The sequence below is a fragment of the Halichoeres trimaculatus genome, unplaced genomic scaffold, assembly GCF_033239565.1.
Source record: "Halichoeres trimaculatus isolate MK-OKI-2021-1 unplaced genomic scaffold, fHalTri1.1 fHalTri1_scaffold_5, whole genome shotgun sequence".
Classification (NCBI taxonomy): domain Eukaryota; kingdom Metazoa; phylum Chordata; class Actinopteri; order Labriformes; family Labridae; genus Halichoeres; species Halichoeres trimaculatus.
The window spans coordinates 8593921-8615536 of NW_027437183.1; the positions used below are offsets into that span (position 1 = coordinate 8593921).

The 21616-nt window shown below is 41.3% G+C and overlaps 1 protein-coding gene across 5 annotated transcripts in view; it reads right to left on the reverse strand.

Annotated features, from left to right (window-relative positions):
- wdfy3 (WD repeat and FYVE domain containing 3) overlaps positions 1 to 21616 on the reverse strand; it is a 133820-nt gene that overhangs the window by 87482 nt on the left and 24722 nt on the right. For all 5 annotated transcript variants that reach the window (XM_074669350.1, XM_074669348.1, XM_074669349.1 and 2 more), the window contains exons 2-5: positions 16098 to 16308; positions 12645 to 12768; positions 9821 to 9930; positions 839 to 1069 (exon numbers count right to left, since the gene is read on the reverse strand). In XM_074669350.1, coding sequence (XP_074525451.1) covers positions 839 to 1069; positions 9821 to 9930; positions 12645 to 12768; positions 16098 to 16277 — 645 coding nt within the window. In that variant the 5' untranslated portion in view covers positions 16278 to 16308. The remainder of the gene's footprint in view (positions 1 to 838; positions 1070 to 9820; positions 9931 to 12644; positions 12769 to 16097; positions 16309 to 21616) is intronic.

Sequence of the window (21616 nt, forward strand, 5' to 3'; positions counted from 1 at the left end):
TCACTCCTGCGTCTCATTCTCACTGGGGATCTCCACACAGCAACGTGTTTCTGTTTATCTGGCTTTGGTGGTGTTTGTAGTTTCCAACATACAACATGCTCCACACATCCTTCCACTTGCTCAACAACTGACACACTAACACACTTATTTACCAACACACACACATTATTATCGTTGTAAACCTTAAAATAAACTCTTTCTTTTTGTAGGTCAACATTTCATAGTTTATCTGAGTGTTTAACTCCCTTTTACCTCGTCTTGAGAGCCAAGTCATGATGGCATGAATACTTGTTTAAAATTAAAGAATCATTTCAAAAAATGTGTGTGATCAACAGACGCTCTTTAAAAAGAATCTGAAGCCTGCTGGATTGAATTACTTGGTAAACAAGCTCCAAAGTTTTTTATTTCATTTTATTTTATTTGTAAAGCAACTCTGATAAATGCTAAACAATAATATGATGCATTGACCCAGAGTTGGCTCTAAGCTTGTTTTCAGCATATCTATAATCTCTTTGCAGGTCAAAATGAACATCTTTCGATGCTAAGTAGAGGTTCTGCACATGGACTTTATAAGACTTATTTATGTGTTGATAGAAAATGTCAGAGATTCCTTTAAGAAGTAAAATATAAAACTCAATGAAACATGAAAAAAGGCAGAAAATGTAGTTTTTTGGTATAATAACTCAATATTTGATCTTACTTTAGTTTTTTGTGAAGGAGACAACTAAAAGACTAAGTGAATCTTTATAAGCCTCACAGATAAAATCAGTTAGTGGAAATTAGTCTCTTTGTTCTTTTATTCTCAGTAACACAGTAACCTGGAGAGGTGTCATCTTACCTGGACAAAGACTTTCTGCAGCAGCGCCCTGCGGTCAGCCAGGGGCAGCTCCGGCTGGGTGTGCACCTGACCTGAGGTCTTCTCCTGGGTGGGTGTGGGTGGAGGTGGTGCAGGAGGCTGCGGGGTGGAGACTACCGGGGCCTCGGCCATGTGAGGCAGGTCAAAGAACAGGTAGAGACACTTGACCAGCGTGGAGGGGACAGACATGGTCGTCATGCAGTCCACCGTTTTCTGACAGGGGAGAGATAAAAGAGGAGGGAGCACAAAAACAGAGTGTGAATTATAAATGAGACGTTCACTTCAGAGGAGAGTCCAGACAGAGCTAAAAAGAGACTCCTGAGACAGACTTGTGTCTAGATGTTTTAACCATCTGAGCAGAGGAGGACCAGCAGACATCTGCTGTATCATTATGTGAACTAATTTGTAGAATACTGATTTGTCAATGAGGAATAATGTCATGTTAAGCTCTGTTGTTCTTGAATAGCCGACTGCTACAATGTACTCAGTTCTGAACAGACTCCAAAAGTCTGAGCTGGATCAAACTGATGTGCAGGAGGAGGTCTGGTACATTTTAACAGAACAAAGAGAGAGACAAAGGAAAGTCCAGGAGGAACAAAAGAAGAGAAAAAGATCAACACTGGTGAAGACAGACTGAGTATGAACAAGGTTTCAGCACAGGGGAATAGGGGTGGGACAAAACATTCATACAACATTGTGACACCACCTCTTTTCTGAGATACTGTGACTGTTCTTCAGTAAGTAGATAGTGCGCTGTAATGTGGTATGATTGTTTTGTAATGAATCGATTATCCGATAATAGCTAAGTCCAAATGTCATCATCAGGGGGTGCCTTGTACTGTACTGTACCCCCCAGTTCAGTTATTTTTTCTATGTACCACACCTAAATGTTTTGTATCATATTTTTTCTCATCATCACCCACCAGATTCAAACCCTAAAACCAAGTAACCAAAAAGTTTTGTAATATAATATTCATATCTTTTTGAATTGTGTCATTTCATGTCGAGTTACACTGTCTTGTACTGTATCAAAGCCTGTTGTATACTTTATGTCTCTGGCTAGTTCCTAATAGTAACCTGACTCTTATAGTCAGGTAAAGCCTGGCTCACACTACAGGATTCTCGCCCCGATTTAACCCAGATTCAGTCCTCCCGACAATCGGGGAAGAAATCTGGTCGGGGACTAAAATCGGCCCCGACGTTAGGGCAAGATTATCTTCTAGTGTGAGCGGTTGACAGATGAATCTTTAGCCCCACGATCGTCTCACAGACTCGTTAGAGCCGCCCCGATAATTTTCCAACATGTTTGATATTTATCTGGATGATTACAACATTCATTCTCACTGAGGATGACAACAGCCAAGAGAGAGAGAGTGAGCCCCCTTACAAGAGATTGGACAACAGACAACAAGCGCAGGCTCAAAGTGCAACTGATAGGGTCCGGGTCAGCTGACTGCGCGCTCCACTGGCCCACTCGAGCCAGTTCAATAATGCCTTTAAAAATAACACATAATCCCGCCATTTTCATACAGTAGCGAACTGTTGTTTTATAAGTGATCGGTGTGAGATCATGCCATTATTGGCTGATACAGCAACAGTTTCACCTCTGTCCCTCTGCGTGCGCGTAATGGATGAAAGGCACCGCTGCAGACAGCTCCGCTTCTCTCTCCTCCTGTCCCACCAGTGCTCTAAAAACCTCAGATCAAACAACTGAGCACATGTGGTCCATCACTCTCTCTGGTCAAATAATCTTGGTGAAATTCTGTAGTGTGTGCTGGTCAGTATTTTCAAATCTTGTAGTTAGTACGTGCTTAAGATTTAAGACAAGATGATCTGTGAAGATTCTCCTTATGTGTGAGATACAGCCCGATTTCAGAATCTTATAAGATTTTTAAAATCCTGTAGTGTGAGCCAGGCTTTACTATTAGGTATTGAATCAAATCATGACATACCTCAGTGGTTCCCAGAATCTTTGGCCCAGGACCTAACTTCGCTGGTAGTCAGAAAATTAGAATAGCTACCTATGTGCACATAGGAATGGGTACCTTTGACATTTGAAACGATATGGTACTGATACCCTGTACCTGGCAAATGGTATGGGCACTTAACAATACCAATTTTCGGTACTTTTGTGTGTTTATGTGGTAATAAATATTGATTTGTTTAAAAATAAAATTATTTCTGGCTTCAATATTTCACCTTGCAATGCTGTGTTCATGTCCAGCATGGAAAAATCGTCTACTCTTCCACTCCCTCACAGTCACTAGAATGCGTTTAGGTACCTGAACATGGTACCATTTGATTTTACGTGAAAAGGTACTCGGTGCTGCAGACGTCGTACCTCTAAAAGTACCTAATTTGGGGCATATTGCAGTTTCCCTAATTAATCTACCACCGCTGGTACCACTGTTATCCTGGCCTAGCTTTCACAATTCCAGTGATATGTGACAACTCTGTTTGGGAACCACTGATGTGTTGTGATGTTGTGACATAATGTATAAAGTTGTATTTCATTGTAACTTATTCTTGAGTATTGTATCAGACTGTACAGCACCAAATCATTTTGTGTTACCTGCAAGTAACCTGCTCTTACAATTAGGAATTCTATAAGTCAATATGTTATCGTATAGTGTCCTGACTTGCGTTGTTGTACATTGTGTCTCATATTGTCTTGAGTGGTATCGTGTCATAATATCATATGTCTCGCTGTATTTTTTCTACTGTATTGTGTTTAGTTGTACCATTTCCCATTTCCATGCTTTAACATTCAGGGAAGCAAACGTTCCTCACAGAAGCATCAAAATCTACACACGTAATCAGTGTTCGGCTTTTAAGCTGAACTCATAGATAAAAACAGTTTGTGTTTTGGTTCAAGGCTATTTTTGTTGTCGAGTTATGATTCAAAGTCGAGTTTTTGTGAGAAAAATAAAACATCAGAGATAGCCTTGAGGGTTTTACATGTGCGACTGTGTGTGTGTGTGTGTGTGTGTGTGTGTGTGTGTTTGTCATCATGGCGAGGAAAATGGCTGGAGAAAGAGATGGGCTTTGTGCTCAGTGAGGCGGATGATTCGGATAATCAAACGCTGCCTCCTACACACACACACACATACACACACAGAGGAAAGAGGCTCACACTGATGAATTATATTGCTTCTTCTTTCTCTAACGCAGACAACCTCTCATACGAACACACACACACACACACACACACACACACACACACACACACACACACACACACACACACACACACACACACACACACACACACACACACACACACACACACACACACACACACACACAGCAGACGACCCTCCCATTTACTCCAGCTCTGTCTTCAGTACAGAGGAAAGTTGGATTAATAACAGAGCACGAGGGGCACCCATACTCTCTTCCTTTCTCTTTCACACAAACACACACATACACGCAATCTCACGCACTGTCTCTCAACTAATCGATGAAGAGGAGGAGCTGTAGAAGAGGAAGAGGGGGAAAAAAAAGAAGCAAGATAGTGAACTGAGAATGGAAGCAGGTCCACAGATGAATGTTTGGATCAAAGTGAGTCATTATGATGGAAGACTGGAGCCGCACCAGTGTGTGTGTCTGTGTGTGTGTGTTATTGGCTTTGACATATTGGCCCCGCCACAGCTTCGGGGTCAAGGTTAGAGAAAACCCATTTTTACTGATAGAGAGAGGAGACAAAGGAAGTGTGTGAAGGCCGTCTTGTAAAAGAAGCAGACCACAGCAGGGAGGAAGAGGAGATGGAGCAACAAACATGAATATTGCTGTTTTATCATCGGCAGAGGGAGAATGAGGGAGAGATGAAGAGGTAGAGAGGGACAGCATTAAAGAGAGGAGGGCTGACGTCAGGTTTATGGGAGGCCAGCTGCCCGGAGAGTGCTTTGTTTTACTGTGTGAGACACCAGAGGGAAGGAATACAGATTCATTAAACCCTGTCTCTCTCTGACACACACACACAGAGTAACAAACAGGAGCATGAGCCACCCTGCTGGATTTCTTCTCCTCAGTGTGTGTTTGATATAAAACATCTTTTCAGTGGCATAATGAAGCTGTAACTGTTATCAGAAAGACACAGGAGCTTTTTTTTTTTTTTTTGAGACACAAACTAAAGTGGTTCATTCTTTGCTCTTTGGACTGAATACAGCTCTGTAGCAAAAGTAATTCATCAATAATTTAAACCAGCTCTGCTGTAATGGCACAGAGTGTGTGTATAAAAAGGGACAACAAAAACAAAACTGTCACCCCTAAATGTTTCTCTTACACAGTGTGGAGATTTTGGATGTCTCCACGGTACAGTAGAGCTAGAAACAAGACTCTAAAGGACATGTTATGTACACTTACTGTATGCAGGCAGGGTCAGCCATTGTTTACAGGTTGTTGCAGATGTGTTAGATGCAAGGGAAAACATTTCTTTTAAATATGAGTTCCAAAGCTCATAGAGTCACTGCCTGAAGCCTTAGGTTGGAAACAGCCTCGCTGTACACATTCAGGTCCAACATCTGCAGTATTGGTGCTTTTCAACTGCAGGAACTCTCCCTAGGAACAAGCATCTTTACGAGGAACTATAGGCTTGTCAACCACATAAAGTGGGGTCTGAATTTAGTGCTGGGGTTATAAATTTATGTTGTTTGGAGGGTTGGGCCTTGAACATAAAAGTTGACCCATATCTCTACCCCTTTACAGGTCCCCAGAAAGCTGACCAATCAGAGAGGAGGGGGTTTCTGGGACGGGGAGCCTTAAAGAGACAGCAACTACTGTCAGTCTGTGTTTAAGACGGAGGCTAAAACAAGGGTCATCTAAAACACCAGTATTAGAGAAATTGAGATTTTCTGAGCTGTTAAGTTATTCTGGGTTACCATGGAGACAGTATAAGCCCTTAAAAGCAATAACACCCCTCTTTAACCTGCAGGTAAGGCTAAAGGCTGGTGGTGCTGGCTCCGCTATAGTCAGCCATTCTTAGCAAACCTATTTGACAGCAGTTAACTAAAGGCTTTGTGATCCTATGTTAAGCCATGTCAAAGAATTTAATGTTCATTCTGTTTCCCATTTGATTTCTGACTCTTAGACTAGACAGCTAGCTGGAACAGTTGTTAAGATAAGAGGGTGTGACAGACGTTTTTGACCTTTTATTTCATAGAACTGATCAAGCCTGAGATGTTGTTAGCAGAGATGAAGTGTTTACTAACCCACAGCACTCAGAATCCTCACAGAACATGTCCTACAAACTCAACTTTAAGGTTAAAGTTGTTTTCCTGAGTGTGTTAAAAGGTTCAACCTGCAGTGACACACTGTCAGGATACTGTCAACAAGAAATCAGAGCTCGCTCTGCAGAATAAATATGTGACAGCTCAGTTTCTCTCTCCAGCAGTTTTATCTGCACAGGGCTTTATGTGAAATATAAGTAACCATATAGGTGCTCTTCAGAGAAATCGTCTAACAGGGAGGATGAATGCTGCTTACACAAAACAAAAAGCTTTTATCTGACTACAGGGTTTGCCTGGCAAGTGATCTCTGGGTATCGTGACACAGACACAAAAGAACAATCGGTGGTTAGCACAAAGGGATAGCTCACAAACAGAATGAAGATCTATGAAATTGATTGAAACAGGTTTTTTTTCTTATTTCATATCAACCGAGATCTGAGCAAGAAGCTGCTTGCATCGCTCAAAGGTTGGATGTGAGCTACATTAACTTTCTGAGCATGTACTGAAAATGAATTATACGTGTTTCTGTGTATGAAAAAGACTTTTTCAGAGCTGTGTTCACTCTGGAGGAGGGTGCATGATTGTTTAAAAGCTGCCAAGGTTGCCTCAAAATAAAAAATAAAGCTCTACTGGAGCTGAAATGACTGAAGGACTGCAGTTGCATTTGACAGCTTGTGATTGCACTCAGAAGTAAGACCCTGGCACCTTCAACATGGAGTACAGCACAGTCAGTCAGGCTTGGTTTAGAATGAACTCTATCCATCAACCAAATGAAAAGTAACCCATTAGGGATTAGTAAATCATAACATGCTTTGAACAGAAAAAAACAGAGCAGTGACATGTGAGTGTTGGTTTATACTGTTAGCTGTGAGCATCATGGAGGCTGCTGTAAAGAAATGGGAATTTTAGAAGCAAACCTACATTAAGATGACAGCGAGGTTGCTTTAAAAACACATCTACAATCCTTTAATCTTGCACCACAGCAAACCAAGTAAGCAGTGGCTCCGTGCACTCTGTCCATAAGACCTTTGTCCATTAACTTTACTGCGTCAGCTCCAAGGATGTGTGCGTTTTTATTTGACTGAAAGAGTAAAAACTGTCACTCTTACAGGTCGGCACCGGAGTTGCTTCAGAGTTTGTATAAATCTTCAAATGTTTTTGTTTTCCAGCTCTGAAACGTTGGTCATTTTTTGGGTCTAAACTGTGAAGAAGCCACCTGCTAAACTGTAGCTCCAGTTAACGACTACTGCCTTAAGTTTATAATGCTCTGCTACCTGTATGTAAACAAGAACAGATAACAGTAGCTAACAACTTGGCCAAAACAATGTGTCACCAGCACAGGCAATAAGACGTACACCTTCAAGGTGGAATAAAAGCTGGTGGTGCTAACTTTGCTAGTGGTAGCTATAGTCAAAACTATTTGAAGCATTGGCCTGCAGGCTCTGAGGTCAGATTTTTAGATGAGTTGTGCTCAGTTTTGACTGTTTACAGTGTGATTTATTACTTTTAGATGAGTCCATTAGCTGAAATGTAATTCTAAATTTCAATGAAGCAAATTTGAAATATCACAAGATAGAAGGGGTGGGAGAAAAAATCTGAAAAACTTTATACATCAGGATACTTTGACAATATTAAAATGGGGATTCTTTGTCAAAAAATCAATTAAAAAAAATCAAATTCTTTATTTCAGTCTTTGTTATAAACTGGATTGTAAGAAACATTTCACTTTTCTACATCAAAGGGTGAAATGTTTCTCACGTGATGTGGACTTTATGGGAAAATATGGCTCCTGATACAGTCTGTAGACAAAATCATCATCATTTAACTTTTTCACATGGTCTGGTGTAAAAAAAGTAAACTAATAATTGCAAAAATTGTAAATATCAAAGAATCACAATTTGAATCCAATCGGCACCCCAAAAATCATAATGGAACCACAAGAATAGCATTTTGTGCCAGTCCTACAAGCTAGCTGTAGAAAACAGCTAAGAAGGAACATTGTTCAAACAATTGTGAAAAAAATCATCTTACACTCTGTTTGAGTCCCCAACTTAATACTTCTATGACTGTTCTCTTAAAGGTGAATATAAGTCATTTTAAAATTGGACCAAATTCATATTTAAATTAAGGAATAAATGAGGGGTTAGAATAGCTCCTGAGTTCCCAGTCTTTCTGATAAATGCACCTGTTTAAAGCACTTCCAATTAGTCTAGTTTTCTTCTGCAACTGACAGGCTTGTGTTTTTAAACTGCCAATGAACATTAAACAGGATATTTCTACTGAAACTCTAAGTTTTTGTTTGAAAAAAAAAGGTCTTTCATACTAGAACAAATTATTCAATCACAACACTCCACTTGAAAAAACAGCATTCTTCAGGAATAACTAATCTGCTCTGACTACATGGGTTGTGTTATTGTGGTGTTTCCGTTCCTAATTTATTACTACACTTCAACCTAAAATAACAATGGAAACACAGTAAGCAGATGATGAAGCATTACAAGAATAATCCAGAGTTTTTTGAGCTAAAATGAAAGTTGTGGGTGGAGGAGTTTAGAGGATTGAATAAACATTATGTAAGAACTGTTTCTACTTTTTAAGAAAAGTATCTTACTCTTTGAGAAATAGCCCACCAATGGAACAATCCCTTTTGTTTTTAGATGTGAATAACAATCTGTGCCACTCACTGACTAAAACAAGCACTATTATTAAAAGTGTTTGATTAGGCACACTCTGGTAAGATTTAGTTACATAAGTACAGCTGGCCTTGCAGCTGCCAGTTTAAGCAATCTGTGGGAGCAACTCCAGAACTTATTGTTTATTCATTTAGACCCTAAAACAACTCATGTATGACAGAGATTTAAAAAGCTTGAATTCTGTTTTAGAGTTGTTTTAAGGTTGTTTTATGTACATAGCAGAGGTCGAGTAAACCTACTCTATAAATGGATGCTGTTTTTGTTGTGACAGAGAAAGGAGGTAACTGACAGGGGGAAGCAGAAGGATTTAAGTGGTTTTAAAACATGTCTGCAGACACGGAGAGAGGAAGCATTTGACTCGACAACAACAGTAAATTTCTGATGTGTAGCAGAGCAGGAAAATCAGCCAGCCAGCCAGCTGACAGCAAGACCTCAGACCTCAAGACCTCCAGAGGAATGCAGGCTGAAAAGTTCAAAAGCTGTCTGCTGGCCAGAGAGGGGAGACAGAGAAAAACAAGACCCCTATGCCTAACCTTTAAACCAGGAGCACACAAAGCTTGTATTTGAAAATTCAGAGCTCTGTGCAGCAGATGCTAAACATGCAAATCCAATATCTGATTTGATCTCATTGCAAGGGATTTAGAAAATACAGCAATAATGCTATTCATGGGGAAAATAAGAGTATCTGCATAGAAACAATTATCAGGTGGAAACAGCAGCAATCCCTCTTCCAGTGCAGGGGAGCAGAATGAACAAAAAGCTGTGTTTGGGGAGGATAAGCAGGGAGGGAGGGGTCCAGTAGGGATTTGGACTTGTACTCCAGAGCCTGTTTCTCGGTTCTTACTCAGACTGATGCTGTTTTCTGCTTTAAGATCAAAGAGGGGGATGTATATGGGTCAAAACGAGAGAGAGTGCTAGGAAACCTTCTTTTTTAAATGTTTTCTCCTATCACTTCTGTGTGAGGGAGATCCTCTCAAACACAAAACAATCCTGATGATGTAGCATCGGAGTGTGTAAACACAGAGAACAAACAGAGCTCCAACCTGTCCAGAGGAGGCTAACAGGTTGATGGTGGTTAGAAGCATCCAGCCACGACTCGCCTCCTCGCTCTGGTTCACCTCCAGGAATTGGACTATGGCACGACTGGCTGCCTCTGCAAACACAAACACACACACAGATTTAAACAGATGAAGAGTGACAGCTCACGGCGTTGGGCAGATGTGCATCGGGGACAATGATCAGCTGCGTAACCAATAGCTCATATTGTTAAACGTGACAGCAGAAAAAGTCATTCATATAAATAAAGATCAGAGGTTGACGGATTACCAGCCTTATCAGATTATCATATATGTAGCTTTTTGGCCAGGGATGGGTATCGAAAACCGGTTCCCGTCGAGAATCTATGAAAAATGTTTCAATCCATCTATATCGTTAGCCTTTATGCTTCACAATTCCTTAACCAATCCTCTACATTATGCCTGAGCTGCCAGACCTTACATCGACTAGTCTGTTGCATCTATCTTAGCTTAGCGATTTGATAACAGTTTTAGGATTTTCTGCTTAAAGTTTTAAGTAAGAATTGAACACACTAAGGAATATACATTACTCTATCACACGATATTCCTATTTAATACATTAAACATGGTATAAATCTCCTTATTCACAAAAAAAAATATGAAAAAACTAGCGCTAGCTTGATGCTAACATGTATGGGAAATTGGGACATTGGTATAACTTTGGCTTCAGAATAGAATTTTAACTTTCATCACAGGACAACTAGAAAAGCACTCAGAGAGCGCAGAACTCCGCCATACATATTTTGATTGTCACCAACACTTTAGTCCCACTTTAATGTTATACTCCCTTTCAGCAGACTGTCTGCTACAACTAGGTCTTAGTTGCAGGTTTGTACGATAACTTGTTACCTGACGGTGTTGAAAATCATGATGACCTAGTACATATTTCTAATTCTGGATCTAAGAATCCAGATTATTGCCAGGATCTGTATTATACTTTTACATCTGTCAGAAATTATGGTGACCTTGTCTTGTATTGTTCTGCAAAGCAATCTTACCATTTATGGTTGAGTTATATACACATGGTGAAAATGGCCCTATCTCACAATGAAAAAGAATCCTTTAAAATGTCCTGGATCCAGATGGTGATCCAGATCACCTCCAAAATTTAATCATTTCATCCTTGTCCTGTTTTGAACATTTCCTGAAAATTTCATCAAGATCTGTCCGTTACTGTTTGAGTTATGCTGCTCACAGAAAAACAAACAGACAAACTCTCCCAAAAACAAAAACCTCCATGGCAGAGGTAATTACTCTTTATAAACGATACTGAAAACTCCAAATGTCAAAATATTAGCAGGGCAAGAAAGAAGAAAAGTGCAGGCTCATGGCTGACGTCATAACTACAGCAAGGTTCCAAATAACCTAGAATAATGCTGTAACCACTTCTAGACACTAGATGGCCTATTGACTCCTGTCAATAACGTACAACTAAACAGTGCATTAACGTCACGTGATGTATGATTTTTAATTATTCTCATATATTTACACCAAGAGATATCCAGATTCAGTGACCAATTTCATATTTATTCACTTAACTCAATTAAATGTTGACACAGAAAACCTGTAAAGCTACTTTTTGTATAAAGAAAATTCACAGAAAGAATTGATACGGGAATTGATAAAGAATTGGACCGATAAGCAGAATCGGTTAGGGAATTGGTATCAACAAACAGTAATTGGCCAAAAAAAGAGATGGGTATTGAAAAGATTTTATTAACATTATACCTTAGATATACCTCAGATATATTATTCATACAGTCTAAGGTCAAAGCTACAAATGCGTGACGTGTTGAAGGTTTGCTAGCAGAAAGTATTCAGTGGCTTTACAGCACCAAAGCATACTACGCCAGCAACAGATGGAGAAATAAACAAACTCCTAAGAATTTTTATTTGAAAGACTACAAACAGGAAGATCGTCACTGGGTTCTTTTTCTAATTGATTTTAATTTAGCATCAGAGCAAATCAGAGACAGCTTTGATGACGACAGAGCTGTAGATCAGCAGAGAGAGACTGAGTCAACTCCTGACTCAGTCTGCAGAGGCCTGGTCGCCAGCTGGAGGAGTGCGTGATGAGACCGCGGCGTTACAAAACCAGAGCTGTTCTCTGCTTGAAAACAACACCTCACATGTTCACATCGAGATGAGAGAGAGAGAAGAGAGAAGGAGGAATCAGAGACAGGAAGCTGGAGACTTTCAAAACCCAGTCTGTCTGTCTGAATGTGTGTATGGAGGTGTGTGTGTGCCTGTCAGTGTGTGTAACGCCTCTCCTGTGGGGAAGTTGCACTCAGAGCTTTCACAACTGTCAAAGCTTTGAGAGGATGCAGCTTTCTCACCTGTAGAGTACAGCTAGGATGCACCAAATTTATGAAACGCTAGAACAACTTTTCATTAATTCAGTTGGGAAAACTCCTGTTCAAGGAGTTAATGTTTACATTCAGTGAGTTGCACTTGGCGGTCTGGCTCTGCTCTGGGAGCTCCCTGCCCTTCCACATGCCTACAGGGAATGACATAGTAGAGTACGCATAGGCTGGTACAAGAACTTTAAATGAAACTACCTTAATTTGTGTTGCAGTATCGCTATTACAGCTCAAGATCAATTTTTTATCAAAGAACAGAGACCAAATGCACCTGCAGAGGTGGAGAGGAAACAACTAGGTCATCTTTTTGGCAAGTGAGAAGTAGGTTATTGGAAGCAGCCACAGCTGATGCTGGAGCAATGAAAGATTGATGCTAGCGCTGAGACTTTGTTACATCTTTACTGTAATAAATCAAAGTGTCAGAAGCTCACCTGTGGATTTATTAGAAGCTCTTCGTCTGATCTCGGTCACCATGAGCCGGGAGACCTGTGTGGTGAACTGCAGCAGGTCGGAGAATTTCTCCGTCATGGTGCTGGGTGGAGCGTTCCCGAAAACCTGAAAGAAACAGAGAGAACTCAGTTAAGTATCTAAAGCGCCCTCCAGATCTGATTATGAAACAAATTTGGAGTAGTATATGTAAATTAATCTGATTAATAATATCAGAAAATCACAATGACAAAATTACCGTAAAATCTGTAATATAGAGACAAAGTCTTTTTTGAAGGGCTCACAGAGGTAAAAAGATTTAACTATATTCCTGTGGCTCAACATTCCATTGTGTTCAGACTCTCTCAAGGAACCATCTGATTTCATTATCTTTCTGGTACGCTGAGCGATGATAGCTGTGAGGTAAAGTCGCCCTTCTGCCCACGACAGATTCATCCAGACTCACACCACCCACCCTTCACTGGTCACTTGTTGTCTTTGTCTGAGGAGTCGTTTTATTTCAGTTTTTTTAAAAACACAGGGTGTTCTACAAAACGGATAAAGCACTGCTTGTTTACAATATAATTTCTCCTGTCAGAAGTAAAAACTTCTCTTCTTGATGTGTTCACTGTATTGTGATTGATGTCGCAGACCTGATGTTGATGTGAAACAAAAAGAGGAAAAAGAAGTGTCCATGATGGGTGTGACATTTTCCTTCAAGGGTAGAAAATCAGATATTGGTTTATTTGCAAATATTGCTTCAACAGAGGCTGAGGGAATAATAAAAAGAGGATATGAAACGCTCATAAAGCCACAGGCACAGAGTAATCACATCAAGCGGGGACACACAGGAGTCATCAAGGTGAAGGTACACTGTCCTACATCTCTGACATGTCCTAATTTTACAGCCACAGACTCGCAGCAGCAGTCAAAGCCTCGAGGGGAGCGGGAGAAACATAAACTCCACTTCACTCTCCATCGACTCATCACACATTTATTAATCCAGTAAATCGGACATGAAAACAGGCCCTGGAGCCGGCGTCCTGCTGCACGGAGGAGTACTTGACTTGTAAATTCTAACATGAATTATGCCACCAGTGAGTGAATCGGAGCTAGCACTGCATAATTAGCTGATAAGTGAAGAGACCCTCGATGAGACACTCCAGTGTGACGAGAACACTCCACAGAGCTGCAACAACACAAAGACACTCGCAGATCCATCACTGTCGCAAACTGAGACACAGTAAACAGAGAATTTATTTTATGTCCGGTAAATATAAATGTTTTGAAAAATCTTTGCATGTTCACGGCTATTTAAAACTGTCCTGGATGACTTCCTGTCCTGTCTCTGCACCAAGGCCTTTCCTTCCCCTTTATTTATACATGTTTTTTTATACTTTGCTCATTTTTAGTTTCTGAATCAGTTGAAGGCTCTGTGGCCCTGTTTCCACCAAGCAGTCCAGTTTAGATCGGTACGGTGTGGTACGCCCTGGCTCAGTTAAGACGGATCCTGTTTAGGTTTCCACAACCAACTGTGCCGCCTCTTCGTAAGTGGTGTGTAAGCTGGCTGCTAATAGCCACATCAGTTAGTTAAGTCGAACGAAGAAGAAAAACACAACAAGATAAACAAAGAGAAACGATGGAAGACATCCAGCGATTTGTCTTCTTTGTAATTTTCATATGGCTCTTTGTTACAAAGCTCAATCAAGCTTTGTTTCAGAAGAGACTGTGTGCTGCCAGGAGAAATACAGCTGCCGTCGAACAGTTACTGACAATTCTTTCGACCAATCAACGGTGTTGTAGCTCCACCTTCTGGGGTCGGATCAGTTTAGTTTGGCACCCCTACAGAAGGATCCCAAAAAGCGGGACGGTTCATCTTGGTTATTTGGTGATCTGTCCCAGGATTAGTCTGAGGAAACCCCACAAAATGAATTTCGTGCCGAGACAAACCAAACTGGACCGCTCCATGAAAACCAGGCTTATGAAGACTGTGTCTGCCTCTGGTTTCAGTGACACCTATGTTTGAAATTGGTTGTGTTTTTCCGGGGTTAAAGACTCTGTTCCTTGGCTCTTGCCTAGATGTTTGTTTTGCATTTTAACACAACTTTTCTTTGTTCTTTTTGCAGGATGCAAAGCAACCTGATTATGTTTTAGTGCTTCGGCCACGCGTTTACATGTAAACCTCGTTTCAGCCCACCTAAAACGCAAACTTTTGAAAATGGCCTCCAGAGTGGGATTTTTCTGAAACGCTCCCAACACCGTTGCCGTGTAAACAGTAAGCCGGCGATTTCAGTGGAAACGCTGACGTCACACTCTGCCTCGCGCACGCTCATACAACAGGACAACAGTACCGTTGTTACGATCGTCGCGAACTACCGTGTTGTGCTCGTGCTGCTCAATCTGCTGAATCTGCTGACTGTCTTTCAACAAAATATGCATCTTTTGCTCCACTTTTTAACTTAGTATTCCCCAATACACCAGATGATTGGCTCAACTCGGTGGAGATCTCCCAAAAGTGGCTTCTGGACAAGACAGTTATAGCACCACCTACAGGCCTGGCATGCTTACTACAGCGTTTTTTTAGTCCATCAGCGGTTTCATGTAAACGCAGATTTTTTTTCACTGCGTTTTAGCGTTTTCAGATGAAACGTCGTGTAAACGGGGCCTTAGTCTGTGCTCCATCACTCTCCTGTTTAGCTTACTTCTGCTCTGCTCTGAAAAGAGGATGGATCTTGCTTCTCACTGCTTAAATTTTTCTAGTTGGCATAGTGTTGTCAAAAGGATTGTGGATTTATGTGCCATATGGATTTGTGTTCTCCCAGAAACATCTGACCTAACCAAAGATATAGAAGAATGACAGAAATTAACAGTTTCAACACTGATAATCTCATTTTGACTTGTGGATTATGAACAGGAAAAAAAACACAAAAGTGAGACTATTTCAAGATCACTCTTGAAACCCTATTGCTCTATTTACATGGCTAAATCCTCCCTCAGTGTCAAACAGGTATGAATTAGACAACATTCAGTTTGCCAAGTGGTTCTGAAGATCAGCGTGTCATCACAGAGCTCAAGCTCTAATTCGTTGTCAACACTAGAGATTCATTATAGACGCTTCTGAGTGCTACAGTAGGATCATTTGCATGGTAAACAGATTTGACCTGAATCCAGACTGAAAACACAGGCTCCTCACTGTGCTCTATTTTCTGCACCAGTTTCCAGGCTCACCTAACTGAGTGTGTAAGGTGTGTGGGCAGGTGAGTGTGAAAATTAGAATTTAACCACAGGATTTAAATTCCAGAGCGTTACCAGGTTACAAACAGTTTCCTGAGTTAGTACAAACCCATCTAAAGTCTGTTTGGACACAAATAATTCAAGATCTAGTCTGATCAACATATTATCCATTAGAGAGTCTGTGTTTGGTTCTCCCTCCTCCTCCTCCTCCTGGTGAGACTCACCCTGTTAAACACGGGCAGCATCATGTAGAGCTTCTCCTCCTGCTCCTTCTGTGTCATGTGGCGAGGAGGGTGGCACAGCTCGGAGAAGAGGCGTCTCAGGTGCATCAGGCCCAGCGCGTTGTCCTGGGGGCTGCACTCCTCCTGCCTGGGCCGCCCCATGATCCTTTTCACCATGTTCATCTTGAGCGGCTTGGTCAGGGCAAAGGCAGCCCTGCAGAGAGAGGAGAGAAGAAGAGTTTGGTCATATTTCAATACCTCAAAGTCCTGTTGGGTGGAGTATCAAATGCAAATGTATCAGACAAGTGATTTAACGAAATGGATAGATTGAATTTTAAGGAGCTGATTGAGCTGAGGATAAAGACAACACAGGTGATGGTATGTGACATTCTGCAGGTTTCTCTGTGCTCTCCCTCAGGCTTCATACAGAAACTGTTGAATGTTTTATCTCTGTCTTTGTTGTGTGGTTGATATAAATTTAGCCGTCATTTTCACAGGTCCTTTCTTTCCAGGCCATCTTCAAGATGGTTGCTAGGAGACTTCACAGAGCTGCAGAGCCTTCATCCAACACAGATAAACATCCAACGCAGATAAACATCCAATGCCAACAACAGAACCGCCAGCCTGGAACAGAGCAACTAAGTTCCTCATCAATCAGCGACCAAACTGATATGTGGTGCCTTGCTTAAGGGCACACTGACCGAGGTGGAGAAGGTTTTATTTCATCACATGACAGAGTGTGAGCCTCTGGGGAGCTGTGACATTAGAGGAGGAGAAAATCACATTATTTGTTAAATGAATTATGAAAACCTTTCAACCTTTTCCCTCATCTTATTTCTCTCTGAGCACATCAGCATCAAACACAATCACCATCCACTTACAGTCATCGCATGATCGGAGCACAAAGGCTCTTTCTGACAATGGGACGTTACTCATTATGTAAAGGTGATTTAGCGGCTGCAGTTTCGTCAGACTTCTTCAAAAAGATCTCATGAGCACAAACTGCTGTAATGGACAAAATGATGGAGCTCAAAGAAAAGGACAGGACACAGGGATTTCAGGACATAAGAGCACAATTATTATGATGTTGGAGCTGAGAGAGCTTAACCCTGTCACCTCACAGCAAAAAGGTTCCTGGTTCCTGGAACCTCTCAGCAAGGGCCTGGCTCACACTACAGGATTCTCACCCCAATTTAACCTAGATTCGGTCCTCCCGACAATCGGGGGAGAAATCTGGTCAGGGACTAAAATCGGCCCCGACGTTCGGGCAAGATTATCTTCTAGTGTGAGCGGTTGACAGATGAATCTATAGCCCCACGATCGTCTCACAGACTCGTTGGAGCCGCCCTGATAATTTTCAAACATGTTTGATATTTATCTGGATGATTACAACATTCATTCTCACTGAGGATGACAATAGACAATTAGAAAGAGCCCCAGAGACCGGACAACAGACTAGAAACGCAGGCTGAAAGTGAAACTGAAAGGCTCCGGGTCAGCTGACTGTGCGCTCCACTGGCCCACTGGAGCAAGTTCAATAATGCCTTATAAAATAACACATAATCACGCCTTTTTCATACAGTAGCAAACTGTTGTTTTATCAGTGATGGGTGTGAGATCATGCCATTATTGGCTGATACAGCAAATTTTTCACCTCTGTCCCTCTGCGTGCGCGTAATGGATGGAAGGCACCGCTGCAGACAGCTCTGCTTCTCTCTCCTCCCGTCCCACCAGTGCTCTAAAAACCTCAGTTCAAACAACTGAGCACATGTGGTGCATCACTCTCTCTGGTCAAATAATCTGGGTGAAATCCTGTAGTGTGTGCTGGTCAGTATTTTCAAATCTTGTAGTTAGTGTGTGCTTAAGATTTAAGAGAAGATAATCTGTGAAGATTCTCCTAATGTGTGAGATACAGCCCGATTTCAGAATCTTTTATGATTTTTAAAATCCTGTAGTGTGAGCCAGGCTTTAGTCTATGACAAAATCAATGACTATAAAAAAAGGGAAGTAAAGAGAAAAGAATTATTGTCTCACCTTTCAAATGTATCACTCAATCCTATATGCTTTTAATGCCTTGCTCAAAGGCAGAGGTATCAAATAGAACAGGCTCCATTTTTCATTTTTTATCCGTAAGCTCTCCTAATTCTAAACAGGCTGCTCCTTGACTGATTTACTCATAGCAGGCCTCCATATCTGTGGGTCCAGCACTTTGCATTCTACTGTTGGGAAGTCCTGGTGTTTTGGTGACATCAGTGTATTTTTTTAAGTAACGTGACTGCAGAAGAAGAAATGACTGAGTTATGTAACTGTAGATACTCCTTGTACTGTCTGTTCTGGGAGTTTCCTCTTTCAGACAAACAAGCCAACTGTGCTTAGACATCCTGTGATTTTAATTCAAATGTTTTGGGGCTGCAATAGAATATCACTGACAATAAATCAGATCTGTTTGTTAGTTAGAGGTAGTAAAATGGGAAGTTCATAACTATATTCTTGCTTTATGGAAGATAAACGGTTCTGATTTTGGCCTCTCATTCAGTTTTCTGAAAATCTCATCCATGGATTCATAAAACAAACAACGAAAGCTGAATAACAAAAAACTTATTTCCCAATGAAATCATGAACTTTTTATTGGCAAATCCAAATGACAACAGCTTTTCTTTATCCATCCACCAGCCTGGAGTCTAAAAGAGTAAAGCCAATGCTGAAATAGTTCAGACTTGCTCACTTGATCACTTACCAAAACTTTTTTAGATATTATCTGCAGCCTCAGACGCATTAGCTCAACCTGACTTCTAACAGGATTGGCAGGACTGGTAAATTCTGTGTTTGATGCATGTGTGAAAGGCTCATGGGAACAAGAGTCTGCCTCCAGAAGCACTTTTGAGTACATTATGACTGAAAAATGAGGTTTTTTATTTTTGTTCTGCACCAAATATTAAAGAACAGTTGAAACACATTCACATCTCCACACAGGCACCTGCTGTGTGTGTGTCCCTGCTCCACCCTCTGTCACAGCCATAACACACCCAGCACTCCCCATTCACAAGTCAACAAATCTTAATGTTGGTGAGGTCTTTTCAGGATCTAATGTTGACAGTTTTATGTCTCTTGTAGACAGAGAGCAGGTGAGAGAGATTACATCATCACCTGGTACCTTTATCTTTCCCAACAGTCCAGACCTGTTGACAGGGAGCATCACACCTCTGCTCAACGACTGATACCTGTGACGCCAATATGGGAAAGTAAAAACACACATCACAAAGAGCACACCATTTCCCACTTTTTTGTTTCCTTTTAATGGAGAAAATCCAGTGTATTTGACCTGTATTACTATTAACAGCCAGTTTTGTTCAATGACTTTTTCCAACCAGCTCAATGTGCGGTTTTGGCATTTCCAGAGGATAGATTACAACATATTTCTGTTGTTCGATAAAGCACTTTGGGGTCTCAGGCTTAAATGCTCAGCAGATCCGTCACTTCATTGTGTGGCATCAATACCTCTCAGATCCTCCAGGACAGGTTTTGTGTTCCCAAAACCAGAAACAGGCAGAGTGAAGTTGCTCTGTTGAGTCTCATTTGCAAAACAACCTCAGAGGAACATAGTCTTCCTCAGTCTGATGCTATGAGAAGTATCTGTTTTAATTAGACTGCCTCGCCACCTTGTGGCCCGGAGTCTCACGCACACTGTCATACTGACTTTTAGCAAGGCATGTTTTTGTTTTGGAATTAAAAGGAGATTGGATCGAAACAAATTTTCTTTGCTCAAGACAACTTTTTAATGGATACAATGAGCCGAGGTAAGGTATTTATCAGTGCAGTTACGTAGTGATACGGTTTGAAACGCAACATCAACCAAAGGTTGTAGTATTGCTATTGTCAGCCAGGTGCTCCAATGTATCTGTAGGCTAACGTGACGTAAACACTGTCAATTTGTACGTAGTTTATTCGCTGTTTATCTTTAGCACAGCTGACAGTCTGGTGCTCCAAGACATGTCTGTAATGGTTAACGCTAGTAAATCCTGGTTAGCTATGTCCCGCCAGTCATCTACCAAGCAGAGCTAACGTAACCTCACTCTTCATTTTATTGATAGACTCTCAAGCTTGAACAGACCACTGCAGAATAACTGCTGCATTAGAGTTGGGGTGGACATTAGCACAAACATCTTAGCCCCTGTGCTAGCCTTTAGCTTGTGTCCAAACCTTTAGCTTGGACACTGTCACTCTCCCGTTAAGCTTTCTTCTGCTCTTCTGTCCTTTTTCTGTCTGACAGTTAGGCTCCTGTGTCCACCATCACTACAAAATTAGTCACAGAAATCATTTTCAGCAGAGAAAAACAAAGTTGTCTCCTCTCAATTCTACACTTTGTCAGCCTGCATAGTGTTGTCATAGAGACTTAGACGTGCTGTCGATCCTATCCTGGCCAAACCCAATTGGGAGGCTATAAAGTAGCAATGTGAAATAATCTGCAACTTGTAATATCGGCGCTGATCATCTCATTTTAAGTTGTGGATTATGATCAGGCATATTTCTAAACGAGTGGCTTTTTCAAGAAACTCCTGACAGCCCCTTTAACAAAGCACTCTGACTTGCTTTTTCTATGAATGCTGCTCTATAAATAATCTGGCCTCGCCTCCACACTTCAATGACAACAGGCCCAGTTCTTAAAGAAAAGTACGGTCCACTTTTATAACAGTTCATCATCCATGCAGTTCAATGCTGACTTCTAAAGTAAGTGTGGGGATGATAAATTGTTCCCAAAGGTCTGCCCTTTATTGAGTGCCGTCTCAGTCAAGGTCTGCTTTGCCACGGCCAGCATCCCAACAACCCGCCTCCACTCTGTTCCTCCTGTTCCTACAAGGACCGTCATAAAAGACATCAGGAACGTGGAAAGAAACATAATGGCAGGGACAGACGGATTCTGATTGTTATTGTGATTTACAAGAATGTGGCGTCTGCGAGAGTGGGGAAATTACGACAGACTGAAGGCTTTCGTAATGCAGTTTGCCCACACGGCAGGTCTGTCCTCTGTGTGAACTCTCACGCAGACTGAAGCTCCATTTAACATCCATTTGGTACACTGTGTGTTTTTAGTATGCACAGTCTCATGGGATGGAGCATCCTGGCTTGGTTATTTCTCCACTCTGTGCCTGCTGTAATCATACTCCAAGTTGCATAATTAGTTCCTTTCCAGCAGTGACTTATTTCACCAGATTGACGGTAAATTTCATAAGACAATCACAGCAGACACACATGACGCTTTAATGACATCAGCAGGATTTAAAACATGATGGATCAAAAGAGACAAGACCTGAAAGGCTCAGAATGGGAAATTTACAACACAGCGTCTGTTGGCACAACTCAGCTTTTATTAACCAGCAGCTCTGCCTGTGTGAGATAAGACATTAGAGTGAGGCGTGTCAGTATAAATCCATCCAAACAACAAAACACCCTCTGCTGTGAGTGCTGATAAATTCAAGAGAACTTATCACACAAGATGAGGACAGGAACCTGTGATATTCAAA